The 18,249-nt window shown below is 49.2% G+C and overlaps 5 protein-coding genes across 5 annotated transcripts; 3 read left to right on the top strand and 2 right to left on the bottom strand.

Annotated features, from left to right (window-relative positions):
* Positions 1–1,372: 1,372 nt before the first annotated feature.
* BKA55DRAFT_573458 (tRNA synthetases class I, catalytic domain-containing protein) lies at positions 1,373–4,086 on the top strand. The gene is made up of 6 exons (XM_046193209.1): positions 1,373–1,928; positions 1,978–1,985; positions 2,034–2,107; positions 2,168–2,683; positions 2,735–3,561; positions 3,612–4,086. The coding sequence occupies exons 1-6, from the start codon at positions 1,539–1,541 to the stop codon at positions 3,690–3,692; spliced, it is 1,896 nt and encodes a 631-aa protein (XP_046047477.1). The 5' UTR covers positions 1,373–1,538; the 3' UTR covers positions 3,693–4,086.
* Positions 4,087–5,495: 1,409 nt separating this feature from the next.
* On the top strand, positions 5,496–6,597 carry BKA55DRAFT_595423 (uncharacterized protein; the record flags this gene model as incomplete). Its single annotated transcript, XM_046195804.1, has 2 exons — positions 5,496–5,893; positions 5,949–6,597. The coding sequence occupies 2 exons, from the start codon at positions 5,496–5,498 to the stop codon at positions 6,595–6,597; spliced, it is 1,047 nt and encodes a 348-aa protein (XP_046047476.1).
* Positions 6,598–7,508: 911 nt separating this feature from the next.
* BKA55DRAFT_573453 (uncharacterized protein) lies at positions 7,509–9,730 on the top strand. The gene has a single exon (XM_046193208.1). It carries the CDS (start codon positions 7,780–7,782, stop codon positions 9,640–9,642), a length of 1,863 nt encoding a protein of 620 aa, XP_046047475.1. The 5' UTR covers positions 7,509–7,779; the 3' UTR covers positions 9,643–9,730.
* A 90-nt stretch (positions 9,731–9,820) lies between these two features.
* BKA55DRAFT_80087 (uncharacterized protein) lies at positions 9,821–10,816 on the bottom strand. The gene is made up of 2 exons (XM_046201631.1): positions 10,263–10,816; positions 9,821–10,202 (listed from the first exon to the last, which is right to left on the bottom strand). The coding sequence occupies exons 1-2, from the start codon at positions 10,495–10,497 to the stop codon at positions 10,012–10,014; spliced, it is 426 nt and encodes a 141-aa protein (XP_046047474.1). The 5' UTR covers positions 10,498–10,816; the 3' UTR covers positions 9,821–10,011.
* A 794-nt stretch (positions 10,817–11,610) lies between these two features.
* On the bottom strand, positions 11,611–17,107 carry BKA55DRAFT_515987 (uncharacterized protein; the record flags this gene model as incomplete). Its single annotated transcript, XM_046188052.1, has 3 exons — positions 11,611–12,159; positions 12,214–16,650; positions 16,703–17,107. The coding sequence occupies 3 exons, from the start codon at positions 17,105–17,107 to the stop codon at positions 11,611–11,613; spliced, it is 5,391 nt and encodes a 1,796-aa protein (XP_046047473.1).
* Between the last annotated feature and the right edge of the window lie 1,142 nt (positions 17,108–18,249).

The following is an 18,249-nucleotide window of genomic DNA, read 5'->3' as shown; positions in this document are numbered from 1 at the left end:
ACCGTTGCAACTTTCCCCGCAGCCGGTATGGTAGTGATTTAACGCTGTGACACTTTGAGCCTCTCACAATCAAGCCACAGTGTGTGAGTCTCCTTCTCGATGACGAATATCGATGATAAAAGCTCACTTCAATCTGGTGTGACAACTCATCCTTCACGTGAATATTCCCGTAACTCTTCAGTATGTCTATGAGTCTGTGAGCCGAGTTGTGAATTCCCAAAGAAGAGACCGTATTGATCGCTGGACATTGCGAACAAATTTGAAGTCTTGAATCCTATCAGGATGAAGCAGTGGAACGTACATGGTTACCATCACCTCCCCGGATCAACACCCACTTTCCGATGATAGAGAGCCTTTCGCCGGTACGTTGTATAGACTTTAAATATATGGCAAATGAGTGTTCAAGTCGCCAAGTTTGTACCTGAGCCCTTTTCCCATACATCATTCAGACAGCCATTCAAACATAAAATGTGCCAAATCTGCAGATGATGCCGTGGATAGGGTAATGGGCTCGGTTCAGTGCACCATCGGTGAGCAGTCATGATTTTGTTGCGGTATCTACGACAGTAGTAGACTTTTGTAGTCTTGTTTGGATTCACTCCATCAGGATTGGCTCAACTCTGGGATAAATCATACAAGAGTCCGACTCCTAATGCATTCGGAGGTGGGAAATTCCATTGTATGTCACAGGGCGATTTGAACAACCTTAACCTTCTCAGATAATAGGCAGTATCAGGTTCAGGGATCCAACAGCGACGATCCGATCGTGACCGTCGGAGGCCAATCGATATTCCGGTGTTGTTACAGGGTAGTTGACTTATTCGAGTGTTTCGACGATACAGCTCTCTTATTAAGAAAGACCCCATCAGCTGACATTTGTGACTTTTAAAGATGATAGAATATAGTGAGTAAGGTAACATGTTGATTGGTGAAAACCGGATGTTCGCAACGACTGTATGTGAAAGAACAAGGCTACCAAAACTCATCCTCATAGCAGGTTCATGGCATATCCCAATGCCCCGATGTCGCTTGTGCTTACATGCTTGAACTGTTTGATTATATACAGATGCATATGCTTAAGTTCTAGTTGCAATGAACATGCTTCGCAGCTAATCCTGTTATCATAATAGGTACTGTTAAAAGTACGGCAATGTAGAGCGCTGTTCAACGGTGGCTAGGCGTGCCCAACATCTTCTGATAATTTGATTCCACCTAGTCATATCGTGAACAAACAGAACAAAAATAGAATTATGAGTCAAGCTCCCCAACTTGGGTAGTTGACGCTCGTCACTTTGTTATATCGGACGTCTCTTATCTTTTTTATCTTTCCCTTATGACTCAATGCCGTCCAATTGCAGCCCTCCAAAAGACCCCTCCACCCCTCCCCCACCAACATCTCTCGATAACTTTCCATCTTCAAAAATAACCCCACCACGAGCTTCAACATCGAATACAGCCAAGAGACTCTCTAAATTGCTGAGAAACGACATAAACGATACCGAACGAAGCTGATTAACAAACTTACACCAATTGACATCATGTCCGACCCTGTCGCTGAGGTCACCGAGGGCACTGTCAAGCTCGTGCTTGACGAGGTGACGGGGGAGCAGGTCACGCGCAACGAGTTAAAGAAGCGCACTCAGAAGCGAGCCAAGAAGGCTGCTGCCCAGGCCTCGCGAGAGGAAAAGGCGAAGAACCAGGAGGCTAACCCTAAGCCTGCTGCGCCTAAGCCTAAGGCTCAGGAGCCTACCCAGCTCGACCCTGATGCTATGTTCAAGCAGGGCTTCCTCGCCGACGTTTACAAGGAGCGACCTGTGAAGCCTGTAGTTACTCGATTTCCTCCCGAGCCGAACGGATATCTTCACTTGGGTCATGCTAAGGCTATTGCCATTGACTTTGGCTTTGCTCGCTACCATGGTGGCAAGACGGTAAGCTTCGGCGCGGGTTGTTGCTATCCACAGTGCTAATATATGGTAGATCCTTCGGTATGATGGTGTCTCACAAGTGATTTGTTCCTAGCTAACAAGAAAAAGATTCGACGACACGAACCCCGACGAAGAGGAGGAAGTATACTTTGAATGGATCCTTAAGATTATCAGATGGCTTGGTGGGCATCCTGACATCCGTGATCCTGAAACCGGCTCTTTCTAACCTTATATTCATGCAGGCTTTGAGCCCAGTGCCATCACCCACTCAAGCGACAACTTCCAGAAGCTCTTCGATCTCGCCAAGGAGCTCATCAAGAAGGAGAAGGCCTACGTCTGCCATTGCAATGAGGCCGAGATTAAGCTGCAGCGCGGTGGAAAGGAAGGAAAGGAGGGTCCCCGTTACCGATGCAAGCACGCCGAACAGGATGTCGAGACAAACCTCCAGAAGTTCCAGGACATGCACGATGGCAAATACGAGCCTCAGACCGCTTTCCTTCGCATGAAGCAGGACATCACGAGTGGTAACCCTCAGATGTGGGATCTTGCAGCCTACAGAATACCCAAGAAGCAGAAGCCTCACCACCGAGCTCCTGAGTGGAAGATCTTTCCCACCTACGATTTCACACACTGCCTTTGCGATAGCTTCGAGGGTATCACTCACAGCCTGTGTACGACCGAGTTCATTCTGTCTCGTGAAAGCTACGAGTGGTTGAACAAGTCTCTTGAGGTTTACGAGCCTATGCAGCGAGAGTTTGGTACGAATTATCCATTCCATTGCGTATATATATAACGCTAACAGACAGTAGGCCGACTTAATGTCAGTGGAACCATTATGAGCAAGCGAGCTCTCAAGAAGTTAGTTGAGGGTGGAATCGTTCGTGGCTGGGATGACCCTCGACTGTACACACTAATTGCTATCAAGCGTCGAGGTATTCCTCCTGGTGCTCTTTTGGCTTTCATCAACGAGCTTGGAGTTACCACAGCCAAGACAATCATCCAGATTGCTCGATTCGAGCAGACTGTTCGTCGATACCTCGAGAACACAGTACCAAGACTCATGCTTGTCCTGGATCCTGTCCCCATCATCATAGAGGATCTTGAAGAGACCCAGGAGCTCGAGGTTCCCTACTCACCCAAGGACCCCAAGTTCGGCACCCACAAAGTCCGCCTAACCAAGACTGTTTACATCGACCGCTCCGATTTCCGAGAGGAGGATATCAAGGGCTACTTCCGACTTGCCCCTGGAAAGACTGTTGGTCTTCTCAACGCTCCTCACCCTATCAAGGCCACTTCATTCGAGAAGGACGAGTCAGGCAAGGTTACCAGCATTAAGGCCGTGTTCGACAAGGAGAGCAAGCCCAAGACTTATATCCAGTGGGTGCCTGAGGGCTCCATCAAGCTGGAAGCCCGAGTGCATAGCGCTCTGTTCAAGTCTGATGACCCCACGGCCGTTGAGGGTGGTTTCTTGAACGATGTCAACCCCAACAGCGAGGTTGTTTACCCAGAAGCTCTGGTTGAGGAGGGCTTCAAGGAGGTGCGCGAGAGAGCTCCCTGGCCCGTTACGGCTGGTGAGACGAGCGAGGCTAGCGGCCCCGAGAGTGTTCGATTCCAGGCCATGCGTGTTGCCTATTTTGTGAGTTTCTATTCTCCTGGGTGTTCAACTTATGACTAACGACTTTACAGGCTATGGACTCGGATAGCACAGACGATAAGATCGTGCTCAACCGCATTGTTTCACTGAAGGAGGATCGAGAGAAAAACTAGGAAAAGAAATGTTCTAAATAAAGATTAAGAAAGAGAGAAGTCCATTCAGATGACTGACATTTGTATCTGCTCTACTTTGCGACTGAGATACAGTGGACTTGTGGCCTGAAACAATATGTAGCAGAAATGTATTCATGATGATGTTGAGAAAGTTATTCTTGATTGGGGAGTGTAGATGAGGGTAGTGGTGAAGAGCGAGAGATACCCAAACCTATAACAACAGCTGAAGACTATTTATATTCTTCTATATGTTCAATGCATCGTGCTTGGCTACCAAAGCCACTTACCATAACTCGGCCATGTTTGTCAAAATACTTGATTGTGATTGCATGCGTATATGAGGTTGATTGATAGCCGGATCTGTAAACCGATGTCATTTATTACACTGCCGCTGCCAATCAGGCTGAGAAACAAAGCTGAAATTACACTTTGCTACCATTGTCAGCGTGACAGTGCTCTAATTGATCTACCGATTGACGTCTGGTACAGGTGTCTTCACATCCAAGAACGTGGCTTTACCAAATCGATGGGCTTGAATCGCAAAGTGTAGCACTGGGTTCCCCCATGCTGCATCGTAAACATTACAAACCCGTTCTGGAAACCTTCAACAGTTTCCAATTGACCATCGTCTGCGGATATATAAGCTTGCAATAATATTGACAGACTTATTTCGAAGAGAAATACATGGTAGGGCTGTGGACATCCGCACCTTACAGGGCTGAGATCGTAGATTCGGGTATTTTTCCTGACTGGGCATAGGGCATGGCTGAAACAATTTCAGAATCGGCGCTGGGAGATGAAATACCCAGGATTGCTCAGCAGTATATCCGGGTTCTGACAACGGACGGGACCGAGGTATCTTGTTCTATCTCCAGGTTGATTAATCTTCCTCTCATATATAGCCCGTACAGGTCTGTGTTATCGAAATTACGCCCTTTTGTGTGTTGGAACTCGTAGCTGTGATACCGGAGCGGGGTTTCTCGAGATTTCTTGCATACACTGACACGGGTAGTGACAGATAACGAGAAGTGAGTCTATACGCGTCAGAATACGACGACTTCAACAGTTGACTCGAAAACAGGATAATCAGCATTGAGTAGATGATGGTTTGTATTCGCTTCTGAGCTAGCTGCAGAAACGATGTCAGATTAATTGCCACCGCAAGCGCTGTGATGATTGATTGAGGCAGAAGGATTTCCTTGCTTGTCATTTATCTCGGTGACGATATTTGGGGGCCAGAAATATCATCCTTGCAACTGAAGCACATCCTCCTCAACACTAGGTCCATGAACTGATCTCTGAGAAACAGTTGTCTTTCGAGTTCATCTATAACTCCAGCTAAGAGGATTGTTATGTTTGAAGGAGTAACCAACCCACAAAACTCAAGACATGAGAGGTCTTGTTTGACCAAGGCTCAAGCTACACAGCCCTGTTCAGAGATCGAGACTTGGCTTTTGGCTAGTTTATTTTAGGTATAGACAGGCTGCATACCCAATTCGGTTTGATGGCGCCAATAAGCGCTTATGGTTAATTTCTTAGCTCCTCAGCCGTTCACACTTGTAATGAGCTAAGGGCGTCGGCCAAGGCTGGCTGTGTTTCGAGAGATGGGTTGACTTTGAACGATTGGCTCTTTTATGTGCTAGATATGGTGGCAGGGCTGATTCCTAGTCGATTCGGAAAGCAATGTTTCGTTCATAAGGGTTGTCATCCAATTTCTTTTATTCTCTCACCACCTCACTCTCTTTCTCTCTTACACCCTCCAGTCTTGGCTCCAGTTCAATTCTCCATATATCGGCTTTAGACATGGGTTCTTCAATGAGATGGCTGGCTGTGGCAGCTCTTGTATCTTTCTCTCTTGACAAGACGAGTGCTCTTGAGTTTGATCTACCGCCCTCAGCGCCGGAACCTACTTCACCGGCGAGACTTCGTGCTATCCGTCATGTGTATGCACGCGCAGATGCAACTACTGAGACTCTCAGCATCACTGTCGCTCCGGACAATACTTGTGGTTTCTACACACCAAACACATCATTCTTCTTCACATGTACTGGCGGTGTGAAGTGTATGTACGAGAATGACAAGTACAATGTTGCGTTTTGTGGTGAGAGGGACTTCAAGACGGCTTGTATGAACAGTGCCGATGCCTTGAACCCGGATAAGTGCGATGTGGACTGTAGACGGAACACAAACATTCAGAAATGGTGAGTCAAGCTCCAGTTACACAAATGGGAAGCATTCACTGATACAATTGAGCAGTACCGCCGATACAAAGACGGAATGTTACACCATCTACTTCCCCAACAACATAGAGAAGTACCCTTGCCATACACAATCGGGCTTCAGCAGCATGAACTTCCCAGATGGCGTAAGCGACTTCGAACAATCAACACTGGGCGTAGACGTCTTCCCAGCTCTCGCCACCACCGAAGCATCAAGCACAGAAGAATCCACCACCGAAGCCTCATCCAAGTCATCGTCCGCAGCATCAACCACAACAGTCACGGGCGCACCCCAAAACGACGATGGTGGAGAAAACAAAGACGACGGTGGAAGCAGTACACCCGTCGGCGCCATTGCTGGCGGTGTCGTTGGAGGCGTCGCCGTTCTCGTTGCCGTAGGCCTCATCATCTTCTTCATCCGTCGGCGAGACAACAAGAAGAAAGCAGCAGCTCAGCCATTAATGTCAGACCAAGCACACACCCAGCCACAAATGCCATATGGAATGGCCCCTCAACAACAACACATGCATCCTTACCAGGAATGGCACAATGGATCACCACCTCCTCAGGGCTGGCAATACACTCCTTCACCTCCCATCCCAGGAGCTCCAGTGCTCGTTGAAGCTCCTGATTCGAATACTGCTCAGATTCATGAGATGGGCGATGGAAACGTCAAGTACAAATAAGCATACGAAAAAGGGAGGGCATTTTTCAGGATTGGTGGATAGCAATAGAAGGCGTTTTAAGTGCTTGTATCGTCCTGTGTAGGACTAGCTCATATTAATGGCTGCGACTAGTTTCACTTCGGAACTTTTATGTGCATTAAGCTTGTAACTTCGTCTGATAGACATGCCTTATTCGGATCAGATAAAAGCATGTTTTGCGAAGAGGGTTGTAGATGGGTGGTCTAGATCTTAGGATGAAGATCTCTGGATGAAGATCTCCCGGAGGAGATGCTGGTGGTAGATAAAGACCCAGGGAGAGAAAACTTAGGACCTCTATCCTAAGTGATAAAAAGATTTGGGTAAATTTAGTATAAATTAGAAGGCCTTTGCCTTTAAATGGTCTTTTTTATCACTTAGGATAAAGGTCCCTAAGTTCTCTTTCCTCCCCCAGAGACTCTAAGTAACAGATATTGCTGTATGTGAGGTTAGGAAACTGGACCAATAGGTTTGTTCTAAGAAGGGGCAGACGCGGAACTAGGAGTTGACTCCTGTGAACTATTCTTCGATAGCAGATAGAAGAAGCCAGATCAGGAAGTTGGATAGAAATAGGGGAATTGGTCAGAATTGGTTAGAATTGACAGACTTATTGCTCCGCAGATTGAATCAGCTAAGATAGGTAATTATCGTACACTTACGATTACGAATCTCAGCGACTCAATGACATGCAGATATCCCGTCTCCTTGGTAACCCCGTGATCATGGTCTTGTGCTGCCAAAAATAGCCAGGGGTTTGTCATGCCAGCGCTGCCCTGTCGACCGTTTCTGTCGGCTAAACCAATAGAGGCTCTAGCGCCATTGAGTGGCCCGAGACCTCTGTGCTACAAGTGGAACAGGTCCCTGGAATTCGCGGCTGCTCTTAATGAACTCTACTGAGGTTCCGTTGCAGCCGCGAGCGAGACGTGAGACGTTGACGAGAACCCTGCAGCCTCAGTCTCAGACCCCGACCCAAAACTTTCAACTCCGTGATCTACACAACATCTTATCCGATCTATAATCTCACCTTTTCCTCATCAATCAACAACCTCATATCTTCAGTATATCTTACATATTCGACCTCTGATTACGACCCCTATCGAACGAAACCCTTGGATGACCTCATATCGTATTCCTTAAACTTCCAATGTCAATGTCGCCTTGACGGTGATGACTCCCGTCGCCGCCCATACGACGGGCTCTTCCGATGCTGCCACTGCCCTCAGGGGCGCAACACTCGCCTTCAACAAGAACAAACCCGCTCCTCCACCTCCCCAGAAGGACAATGGCGCCTTGACCGCTGCGACATCAGCCGGACGTCCTCGAAGTCCTACCAAGAAGCTCGGCGCGCAGAGCACAGGCGGAAGCACAATCGACAACGAACAATATGGACAAAATGGGGGGTCAATAGCGGCGAGGCTGAGACAGCTGGGTCATAGCCCGGGCCAGCTTCATCCGAGTGCAGCCAGGGGAGGCACAGATCCCAAGAGCGCAAGCTTCATAGCTGCCACGCTGGCAGCGAGTCGAAGTGCTAGTCCTAGCCCCAAGGCGCGAACACCACGGAGGAGGACGAGTGTTGAAGGTTCGTCGAGCAGTGGTGATATTGTTGATTCAGGGCCTATTCCGCCCACTGGATCACTCATCTCAATGTTTGAGCAAAGCCGCGCGGGTGACCCTGTGAAGCGAAGCTCTCCCAAACAAACCCCAGCCAAAGCGCCCAAAGAACCGGTCGATAGCATCTCGGAAGAGGGGATAACGCAACAAGAGGAGAGACCTTCACTGGAACTCAAACCGAAACCTAAGCCCAAGCCAAAACCTAAACCGTTGACACCGGAGCCTCGGACACCCATCAAACCAGCTCCGGGGGTATTGTCGCCCAAGCCAGCGCTTCCTCCAAAGCCAGTTCTGAGCCCCAATCCTGCTCTGAGCCCGAACCCAGTCTTGAGCCCAAAGTCATTTTTGAGACCAAAAACACCACCTCAGATTATTACTCGTCATGCAACCAACCATATGTCGACGCCATCGCCAGATCCTCAGAAACGCAGCCCCAAACCCAGGGAACAGCCAAAACAACGACCTCCAACACCGCCACAGCCTAGAGGGACAAGCAAACCAAAGGTCGAGTCTAAGAGTGTCTTACATGAAAAGTCCCCAACTATCACACGAAAACGCTCCGCCCCTCCACTAGAACCTCGATTATCTCGTCCAAGGACAACTCCTCCTACTCCCACGGAAGCGCGGCCGACATCGGCACTGTCAGTATCCTCGGACGATACTTTCGTGTCTGCATCATCTGTTCAGTCGCCTGTACGAGAATCTCCTCCGGTGATGCCTGTAAAAAGGCATTTCACGGGCAGTGTTCCGCCATCACCGACTCGAGATTTTCGACGCAGCCAGTTTCAAAGCTCATCAGCCACAAGTCTCCCGCTTGAGTCTCTCACGAGCGCCATCGTTGCTGGCTCACTTGCATCCGCTCGTCTTACACCACACAACACGGGAGGCAGTCTAGCACCTCCATTGCCTCGAAGGCAGAAATCACCTCGTATGATGCAGACTTTACGGCAACCGCCCAAGCTCCTGGAAGAGGACACAGATCGACACAAGAAGAAGGGCTTGAAGCTTCACAAAGGAAAGCACGCGCATCACGAAGGTTCGCGAAAGAAGTGGAGAGAAGAAGTAACACCCCGTGAGCGGAAACGATATGAAGCGGTTTGGGCCTCAAATCGCGGGTTGTTACTTGACTTGCCCAACGCGCCTCTCGATGCAATGAACGGAGACCCCTCGGAGTATGTGCTCAACACAGTTGTTCGAGAGATCTGGAAGCGTTCCCGTTTACCAGCAGATGAGCTCGCCGAGGTATGGGACCTGGTTGACCGTAAGGGACGAGGCGTTCTGGGACGTGCAGAGTTTGTTGTTGGTATGTGGTTGATTGACCAACGTCTTCGTGGACGCAAGATCCCAGCCAAAGTGAGTGACAGTGTATGGGGCAGCGCCAATGGTATACAGACCAAGAAACCTGGGCACAAGCATTAGGGAGTTTAATTCAAATTTGTCCTTTTTCTATAGAGTGATACCCTATTTAGACTACTTGCCTATATAAACAATTGTTCATGTTCCTGCCATCTAATATCGATGAATAAGTGAGTTACATCGCTGGTACAAAAAGACAAGCACAGAAGATGATATAGGATAAGGCATCAAGATTCATGTACTCAAGTATTTTCATAAGTGACGTCTATGTTCTAATATGCAAAATGTGCTAAGAAGATACAAACGGTTCATGTGCAGACCAGTGAAATTTGACTTGTCTACACAAGACGATCCCTATCCAGTCTCCATATTCAACACCACCACGTCAAGGTTTCATCCCCTGACATAGATAGGTAATCAAACTCTAACAACTCATGATGAGCTAGCATACTCCTTGCTAGTCTTGTCGCCAAAAGTGACGGTGACATTGTACTCGCTGATGGTAGGGCTTCCAGAAGCACCGTAGATGCTGAGCAGAGCAGCGGTGACGAGACCCTTGCCCTTGGGGGCGCCCTCAGGGATAGTGAGCTTCTTCTTCAGAGGCTCAACCTTGTTAGACTCCTCTGTTTGTTGTATTAGCAACCAGTTCAAGAGAAGAGGGGGGGTAGGATTAGGGAACATACTCTTTCCGAGGGCGAAGGAGTCGGCGACTTGGCCGATAGTGCCGGGGTATTGAGACTCAGGAGCATAGCCAAAGACGATGGAGGAGTCGAAGACGCTCTGGATGTAGTTCTCACGAACGATGATGGCTTCGAAGGGCTCACCGACTGCGATCTCCTTGGGGACTTTGATACCGGTGATGCGGGCCTCAGCGAGAGCGAGGAGAGCGGTGGAAGCGGCGGCGGTAGAGAAACGCATGTTGACGGTTGTGAAGTTGTTTAGGGAGTATAGATAGTTGGTTCTAGGATGGAGTTGAGCTGAGTATAGAAGAACAGGAAGGATTAGGATTCAGCTGAAGAGTCGGTGATGCTTTATATAACAGCTCTCAACTCTAATATCATATTATTCATGCATGTCCAATGTGAATGGATACAAACAACAAAAACCCTGCATATCCACGGCCAAGATCTATTTACAGCTCATGGCATGGCATCCGTCATAGCTCGCCCCAATTCCCAATGCCGATCACTACCAACTCCAAAGTCAAAATGTGGTCTTCAGCTCGGCAATTCAACAAGTTGGATACTTCCCCGGATCTGTCGGGGGGCCGATCTGACCGCTTGTCACTAAAACCGCTGATGTATTCTCTGTGGCTACGCCAGAATCTTCTTTGACGGAAGAGGCGTTGACCGTTGAATTTCAAGGCAACGTTGCTGCACTGTATCTGAAACTTGAGGTTAGCACAGGTCGATACGAGCCTGATCGACGGTGTGCATGCTAATTCTCCGCTCAATGGGGGCTGTACGTGGAGAAATAGTGAGTGTTCAACAAGAATTAGTGATTATGAGTTGATCGAGGCTTCTATAAGCCAATCTAGTTACCGCTTCCATCTTGCGCTATGTCAGCTCACGATGACGCACTATCTGTTTATGCCCAGAGCAGAGTGCGGGTATAAGTGCCGGTGCATATTCCAAGGGGGAATTACTGGCGAAACAAGGACCAAAGTACCACTTTTTATATATAATCCTGGACATTTATACAAGGTTATTGGTAAGAGCTGCTATACCGCCGGCACATATATAAATAAACATACTGTACTCCGTACATAGTATATAGCTTCGTCATTCCCCCAACCAATAACTTGCCGATACCCGAATCATGAAGATCACCTCGTGTTAATGCTTGACTGATGTTTGTTCGTGATATCGCAAGGTAACATTACATCGATTCTATCACTTGGAACCTTCTTTACGTGGAACATATCGTTGATGACAATATGTGCTGAAAATGATTCTATCGTTAATACTAACTTTTGACTGCCAGGAGTATACTATGGTACCCAAATTATTGAAACAAAGACGAGCGAGTATTCTATTCCTCCATCTCTTCGTCCTCAGCCGCAGCCGCAGCATCAGCCTCCTTCTTCGCCTTAAAAGCAACAGCCCACTCCTGCGCCTTAGCCATCACCTTGTCCTTGCCCTTGGGGTCTAGCTTCTCCTCCCAGTCAGCCCAGCGTCTGAACCACTTCTCAGCCATCTTGGGCTTCAAGCCCTTAACCCGTGTCCGTCTGTCGAAAACGTCACGGATAGCAGTGGGGTCGGCGTCAGAGAGGCCAATCTCGAGATCGAGAAGCTGACTCCAGAGGTCACCCTTCTTCGGGTAGGCAGCCAGGAGAGTCGCAAACATTGTACGACCACGTTCGGGCTCGCCATTGGGAGATCGGAATTCTAGCGCGGCGAAGCGGCTCACGAGGGTCTGACTGTGACGATCGCCGAGTTGCTGAGTGGCTCGGGGTAGAAGAGCACGAGCTCGGTCAGGATCGTTGCGGGTGGCGTGCAAGAAATGGGCATAGTTGAGCCAGACATTGGGAGACTTGGCACCGAACTTCTTGACCATTGTTTCGAACAAAGCGTCGGCATCCTGTTATGTAGTTAGCGCGTGATGACTTGTGCGATGCATTATGGAGTAGCTTACCTTGAGCTTCTCAGACTGGATGTAGATACTGGCCAGTCGCTCATGGACCTCTTGCGCGTCGTTGTATTGACAAGCCCGCTTGAAGACCTCCTCCACTGTCTGCTTAGTTCCGTAGGCAACCTCCAAGTTGAGGTAAGCAACCCAAACGTTGAGCTTCTCGGTCTCTTCACGGATGTTGATAGACTTGATTGCTCGTTCAGCAACCTCACGGGCCTTGGAAAGCTCGGAGACTTGCATTTGGAAAGCCATGTAGGCAATCCATAGCTCTGACGAGTCGGGCTGTCCAAGCAGTAATCGCTCGTAATCGCTAGAGGTCTGGGGGCCATTGGCATCCAGCTCAGCAGTTCGATCGACCTGGATCTCGTCCCTGTTCCGCCTCTTCTTCTTTGTCTTCTCATTATCCTTTGATTGCTCCTCTGACTCTGACTCTGGCTCATCGAAGGGGTCGGCAGACCACTCAGACTTCTTTCCTGCTCCGAGACCCTTGGACTTCTTCTTGGCTGGTTGATCTTCCATTTCCACATCCTCATCATCGTCCTCTTCCTCATCGTCCTCTTCATCATCCTCCTCATCATCCTCGTCTTCATCCTCGTCGTCTTCGTCATCTTCATCCCCGTCTGAGTCTCCCGCATTATCTGTACCTAGGATCTTGAGGAGCGCACCAGCATCATCCATGTCCACATCGTCATCACTATCGTCATCGTCGAGCTCAACGCCGGCATCAGAGTCATCCATATCAGTATCAGCATTCTCGAAAAGTGAAGGCTTAAGTCCGAAGGTGACTCGTCGCTTGTTGATGTCAACTTCCAGAACACGAGCCTTGACAGCATCGCCCTCCTTGTAGAGCTTGGTGGCGTCCTTGACAGGGTTCTCGGCCATCTGACTGCGATGGCAGAGACCACTGACATTATCGGAGTTGTCGATCAGGATGAAAGCACCAAACTCCTCAACCTTTCGCACCTTTCCGGTCACAACCTGACCTTCCTTGATATCGTTGTAGGTAATGGGAGGGGTGTAGTCCTCGTCAACGACAGAAGACTTCAAGCTCAACTCCACGTGGCGAGTCTGTTTGTCAACAGCAATGACTCGGCCCTTGACAAGCTGGTCAATTTGGAAATGATCCTTCCACTCCTTCAGATAACGATCCGACAAGTTGGAAATCTTAACCAGAGCAGTGACCTGCCCACCAAGCAGAACGAAAAGTCCCTTGTCTGAGACATTCTTGACAAAGCCTCGGACAATATCACCAGCATCCAATTGAGAAACATCGCTGATCTCTTTATCCTTTACCGGGAGTGTAGAGCTCATAATACGAGAAGGACGAGTTGACAGTCGAAGTCTCTTGTTGCTTGCGTCAAGTTCCACGATAGAAACGCGAACAATGTCGCCCTTCTTTTGCTTCAGAGTGTTGACATTGTCAAAGTCATCGACCATGTCAGGGAGGTAAACGGGCCCTGAAACAAGCTCGCTTAGCTTGACGAGGACCTGGCGCTCGTTGACCTTTGTGACTCGTCCAGGAAGAACCATGTTTTGCTTGAGAGCACTCCAAGTAACAGTCTCAGAAGAGCTGGAAGAGCGAGCAGAGAGGTCCAGGCGCTTGTTGCGAGCATCGACGCCAGTTACTCTCACCTTCAAGGCTGAGCCCACAGGGAAGTTTGCCTCGAGGTCGTTGAGTTGAGAAAGGTCATCTGAGGCTTCCATGGCAGAGATTCTACCACGGACTGAAGGAGAAAGGTTGACCCAGAGATGTTGGGGGCTGGAGTTGTTGACGAAAGCGACATAGGTGTCACCGACCTTGAGGTTCTCGAGAGAAAGGGGCTCCAGAGTCTTGGCCTCGAGGTCGCTAGGCTTTGCAGTAAGTTCGATCACAGAGTGGAGAGATCGGTGAGAGAATGGTAAAAACCGGTGGTCTTTGGCGCTGTGGACTCCCATCACGCGCACAGAGACGGTCTGCTTCTTGTGGTACTTGTCCAGAGGGTCCTTGGGATCGGGGATATCCTCCCACTTGTCGAAAATTTGAGAGACATCAATTCGGCCCTGAACCTTGCTGTCGACGAGCTGAACATTGAGTTGTGTATCCTTGATGGATGTAATCTTAGCTTTAGTCACAGTTCCAAACTCAATATTATCTGAAGCAGCAGGCTTATCGCTGGCCTTGCCCTTCTTATCCGACTCGGCAGACTCGTCGAAGTCAGCGGGGGCCACCACGATACGCTTGTGATCGGGAATAACGGAGACAATCTTGACCTCAATTGACTGGTGCTTGTGCATGCCAAAGTCAGGAAGCTCCTGAATGTCTGCAGCAAGACGAGCCTTGGGAAGAAGGGCGTTCACGCCCCCGCCAAACTGAACGAACACGGCTGTAACGGTAATGTTCCTGACAAACCCAGCAACAATCTTGCCTTCCCTAGCATCCTCAAAGCTGGTAATCAAAGACTTGTCCTTTCCAGCACTGACAAGGCTGGGCTTGTGACTAAGAATGACAGCACGTCGGTTCTCATTCTTCTCGATGATCACCAAGTCGGAAAGGGTCTGGCCAACAGCGATACGTTTGAGAGCATATTGGTTCTTGGATGCTGACTTGTCGGTGAGGTGTCCAACAGGGAGGATAGCCTTGAGCTGAGCGTCGGCCAACTCAACGAAAACCTGATCTTCAGTCTTTTGTGTGACCTTGGCAGAGACAATGTCGCCGAGCTGGAGCTTCTTGAGAGCATTCTGCTTATCCAGGCCAAAAGCAGAAGGGTCCTTGCAAGACACGACGAGTCTCTTAGACTCAGGCTCGACATCGAGGACATGTACGCTGACAACCTGGCCAGTTCGGAAATGCTCCTTAGGATCCTTGATATAGGCTTCACTCATCTCTGAGATTGGCAGGAATCCTTGGACAGCTCCAAAGAATTGGATGATAGCGCCAGAAGACTGGATCTTGATTATGGTACCAGGAATTTGCATACCAACACTGGCCTCTTCGTAAGCCTTGATAACTGGAGCTTCCGAGTTGACGAGAGTCTTCTTCAAGGTAAGGCGCATCTGCTTCTTGGATAGGTTGGTTGAGAGAACTCGAGCCTTGACCTTCATGCCCTGTCGGAACTTCTTCTCAGGGTGTTGCAATTTAACATCGGAAAAATGCTGTTCGGGAACGAAACCAGTGATTCCCTCAGCAACCTTGACGACGAGGCCGCTGACACCCTTCTCATCAATAAGGACCTTCTCAATATTGCATGTTACAACAGCACCAATGGGAACATCTTCGAGTCTGAGATATTGCTGCTCAAGCACGGACTTCTCAAACGATATTTGGAAAAGGCCATCCATTTCATTGTAGCCAACAACACGACCCTTGTGCTCTGAGCCAACCTTGTAAGGGCCGCTTGCTTCGTAAAGTGCTTCCACCTTGCCATCCTTAACCCGAGAAATGTGGACAAAGCCACTCAAGCCAGGGATGCCAATATCGACGAACAGACCAATATCAGGCTCAACATGACGGACTGTGCATGTCTCAACAAGAGAGGAAATGGGGAGAACCTGAGTTGGGTTCTTCTTGGAGTCGGTTGACTTGGTGGGTCGCTTCTTCTCGAGAGCGGTGATATGGGGAAGAAGAGAGATTCCAAGCTTGGGCTCTCTGGCACCAGGGAAGTTGCAGATAACTCGGGCCTTGACCCTTGAGCCAATCTTGTAGGCTGTATCCAAGCTCACACCAGCAGGACCAGCCCCAGATTGAATGATATCTGCAGTCACGTCTAGGCGACCCATGATCTTTCCAGAGAGACCTCGTCGATCGGTATTGGAGATAAGAACATCTGCCATGGTACCAGGAAGGAAGGTGTTGATGGTAGTGGCATCGGCGGGGACACTCTTGGGGTTGCCAATCTTCTTCTGCTGAAGCGAGAGCTGTGCGATCTTACCATTGGCACCTTTGCTGGTGACCTGGCACAAGAAAACAGCGCCTGGCTGCAATCTTTGCTCGTCAATGTTCTTATCAACCTCACTTTTGGAAAGGAAAGCACCGAGGTTCTCAATACCGGTATCCATCACAAAACCACGGTCCTCGACGCTGACAATGGACGCCATAACTGTAGTGTTGGGAACAACATCATCCTTCTCCAGGCCCGTGTTGGCCTCGTTGGGTCGCAGGGACAATTCAATGCGTCGCTTGCTCTTTCCGGCAGTGGACTCCTCGGCAGTAGATACCACGTACGCTCTCAAGTATTGACCGACAGCGAAGATAGACTTGAGGTCGATACCCTCATCATCCTCTGCCTCGTCGTCCTCGTCGTCGTCCTTCTCTGCAGTCTCATTCTCGAGACGATCTGTCAATTGTTGTGAAATGGCGACGATTGAAATGTGTCCGGTGAGGTTGTTTGGTAATGCGACTTCAAGATCGAGGTTGTTGATTCGTGTGACCTGTCCAAGAACAAGAGAGCCTTTGACCAAATTCTACATCACTGTCAGTTAGGCGACGCAAATGAACACAAGAATTTAAACTTACCTTGAAGCTCAGACTCTCAATTCTGACTGCTTGTTCCTCCTCTCCAGTCTTCTTGTCTGACTTCTTGTCACCCTTTAGAGCAGTCTTCCGCTTCTTCTTCTTTTGGACCTTGTTGCCAGTGTTGAATTCTTCGTCGCGCATAGCATCAGCCTTGGCCTCGAGCTGAATCTTCTTTTGCTCGAGAGGAGTGAGGATACTGGCACCGCCTCGAGGAAACATTGGCTCCTCTTCCTTCAAGAGCGACACAACAGGAGCCTTCTCGGCTGTCTCAGCACTCTTCTTGGGAGCGGGCTTCGCATCTTTGCCGACACTTTCTTTTTTGGTAGGTCTGGCTTCTTTTGTATTCTTCGCCGATTTGGCAGGCGGATTGCCGCCGGGGGCGTCTTTTCGTTTGAGGTTGCTCATTGTGAAAGACGTTGGCGCATCACCAACTGTACTTTCTCACACTCTTTCTTTTTCTCTGTCGAAGCTGGATGGACTGAAATCTTTTTCTTATCGATAACAAATAATGGGGCTGTCTAGGCGGGCCCACTTCCCTGCAGTTACCCTTTATGGCGGGGGCCCAGCGGCCGTCCAGAACTGTAGCTGTTGGGTCTAGGCGCGGGTATCTGAATCAACACATGACGGAATTATGAAATTAGCACTTTGATACAACAACAACAAAACATATAGACACACTTGCCGTAATTCAAATATTTCATGGCATACCCACACGGTATTTGATACATAATGCTGCCACGGAAAAAGGCACGCCCTAACCCGGCCGAATCAGCCGTGAACAACGACTCTCAGACCCTGGTCAGCAACTCAACAACAGAGGCCCCTACGTCACAATCACAGGCATCAAAGGCATCACCTGCAGTAGAGGCGGATCATAACAACAACGCAAAAGCGCCATCAACACAGCAAATCATGGGTGATCCGGACTCCACTGCGCAGCACAAGAGCAAAGACGTCGGTTTACCTATCGTGATCCCTTTTCTTATTCATTCCACCATATCTAACAATACATCTAGGTCCGGAAAACGAAAAGCTGGTACGGTTCCTGGCAACGACCCTCCAAAGCCTCGGCATCTACATCGGTCGCAAAGGAAAACATTTTTGGAGGGTCCGTTAAGTTAAATAAAACATCAGATCTAAGTCGATACGAAGCGAGGGATAACGCCAGTATTCGAAGTACGGCCGGTACGATTAAGACGATGCCAAAGGTTTCCGAGACGAAGTCCGATGTTACTATGACAGACGAAAGCGCGCAAACCGAATCGCAGACTCAGAAAAAACCAGATCCCGAGCCATCCCGGGAGTCGTCCAAGGTCATGGAGACTCGAGAGTCATCAAAAGATATAGCCATTGCAGAAGCGACGCCACCTAAGGCACCCGAGTCGAAGCCCGATGATAATCAAGGCCAAACCGATACTCGAACTGAAGCACCCGTGCCGCAAACGGACCCTCAACGTCCAGCAACATCATCCGGGTGGCTTGGATGGTGGTCGAAAACGCCTTTCACGGAGACGCAGACAGCTCCAGCGACTGATCTAAATAATACA

The sequence above is a fragment of the Fusarium redolens genome, assembly GCF_020744475.1.
Source record: "Fusarium redolens strain MPI-CAGE-AT-0023 chromosome Unknown BKA55scaffold_11, whole genome shotgun sequence".
NCBI classification, from domain to species: Eukaryota; Fungi; Ascomycota; class Sordariomycetes; order Hypocreales; family Nectriaceae; genus Fusarium; species Fusarium redolens.
This window is presented reverse-complemented; position numbering and strand designations above follow the sequence as displayed.

What these genes read in the sequence shown, in the direction of transcription:
- BKA55DRAFT_80087 (XM_046201631.1), bottom strand. Translation starts at nt 10,497, where the DNA reads ATGCGTTTCTCTACCGCCGCCGCTTCCACCGCTCTCCTCGCTCTCGCT. An exon ending in CTCCTTCGCCCTCGGAAAGA is followed by an intron (nt 10,203 to 10,262) that starts GTATGTTCCCTA and finishes TACAACAAACAG; the next exon opens with AGGAGTCTAACAAGGTTGAG.
- BKA55DRAFT_573458 (XM_046193209.1), top strand. Translation starts at nt 1,539, where the DNA reads ATGTCCGACCCTGTCGCTGAGGTCACCGAGGGCACTGTCAAGCTCGTG. An exon ending in TAAGATTATCAGATGGCTTG is followed by an intron (nt 2,108 to 2,167) that starts GTGGGCATCCTG and finishes ATATTCATGCAG; the next exon opens with GCTTTGAGCCCAGTGCCATC. An exon ending in GCCTATGCAGCGAGAGTTTG is followed by an intron (nt 2,684 to 2,734) that starts GTACGAATTATC and finishes AACAGACAGTAG; the next exon opens with GCCGACTTAATGTCAGTGGA.
- BKA55DRAFT_573453 (XM_046193208.1), top strand. Translation starts at nt 7,780, where the DNA reads ATGACTCCCGTCGCCGCCCATACGACGGGCTCTTCCGATGCTGCCACT.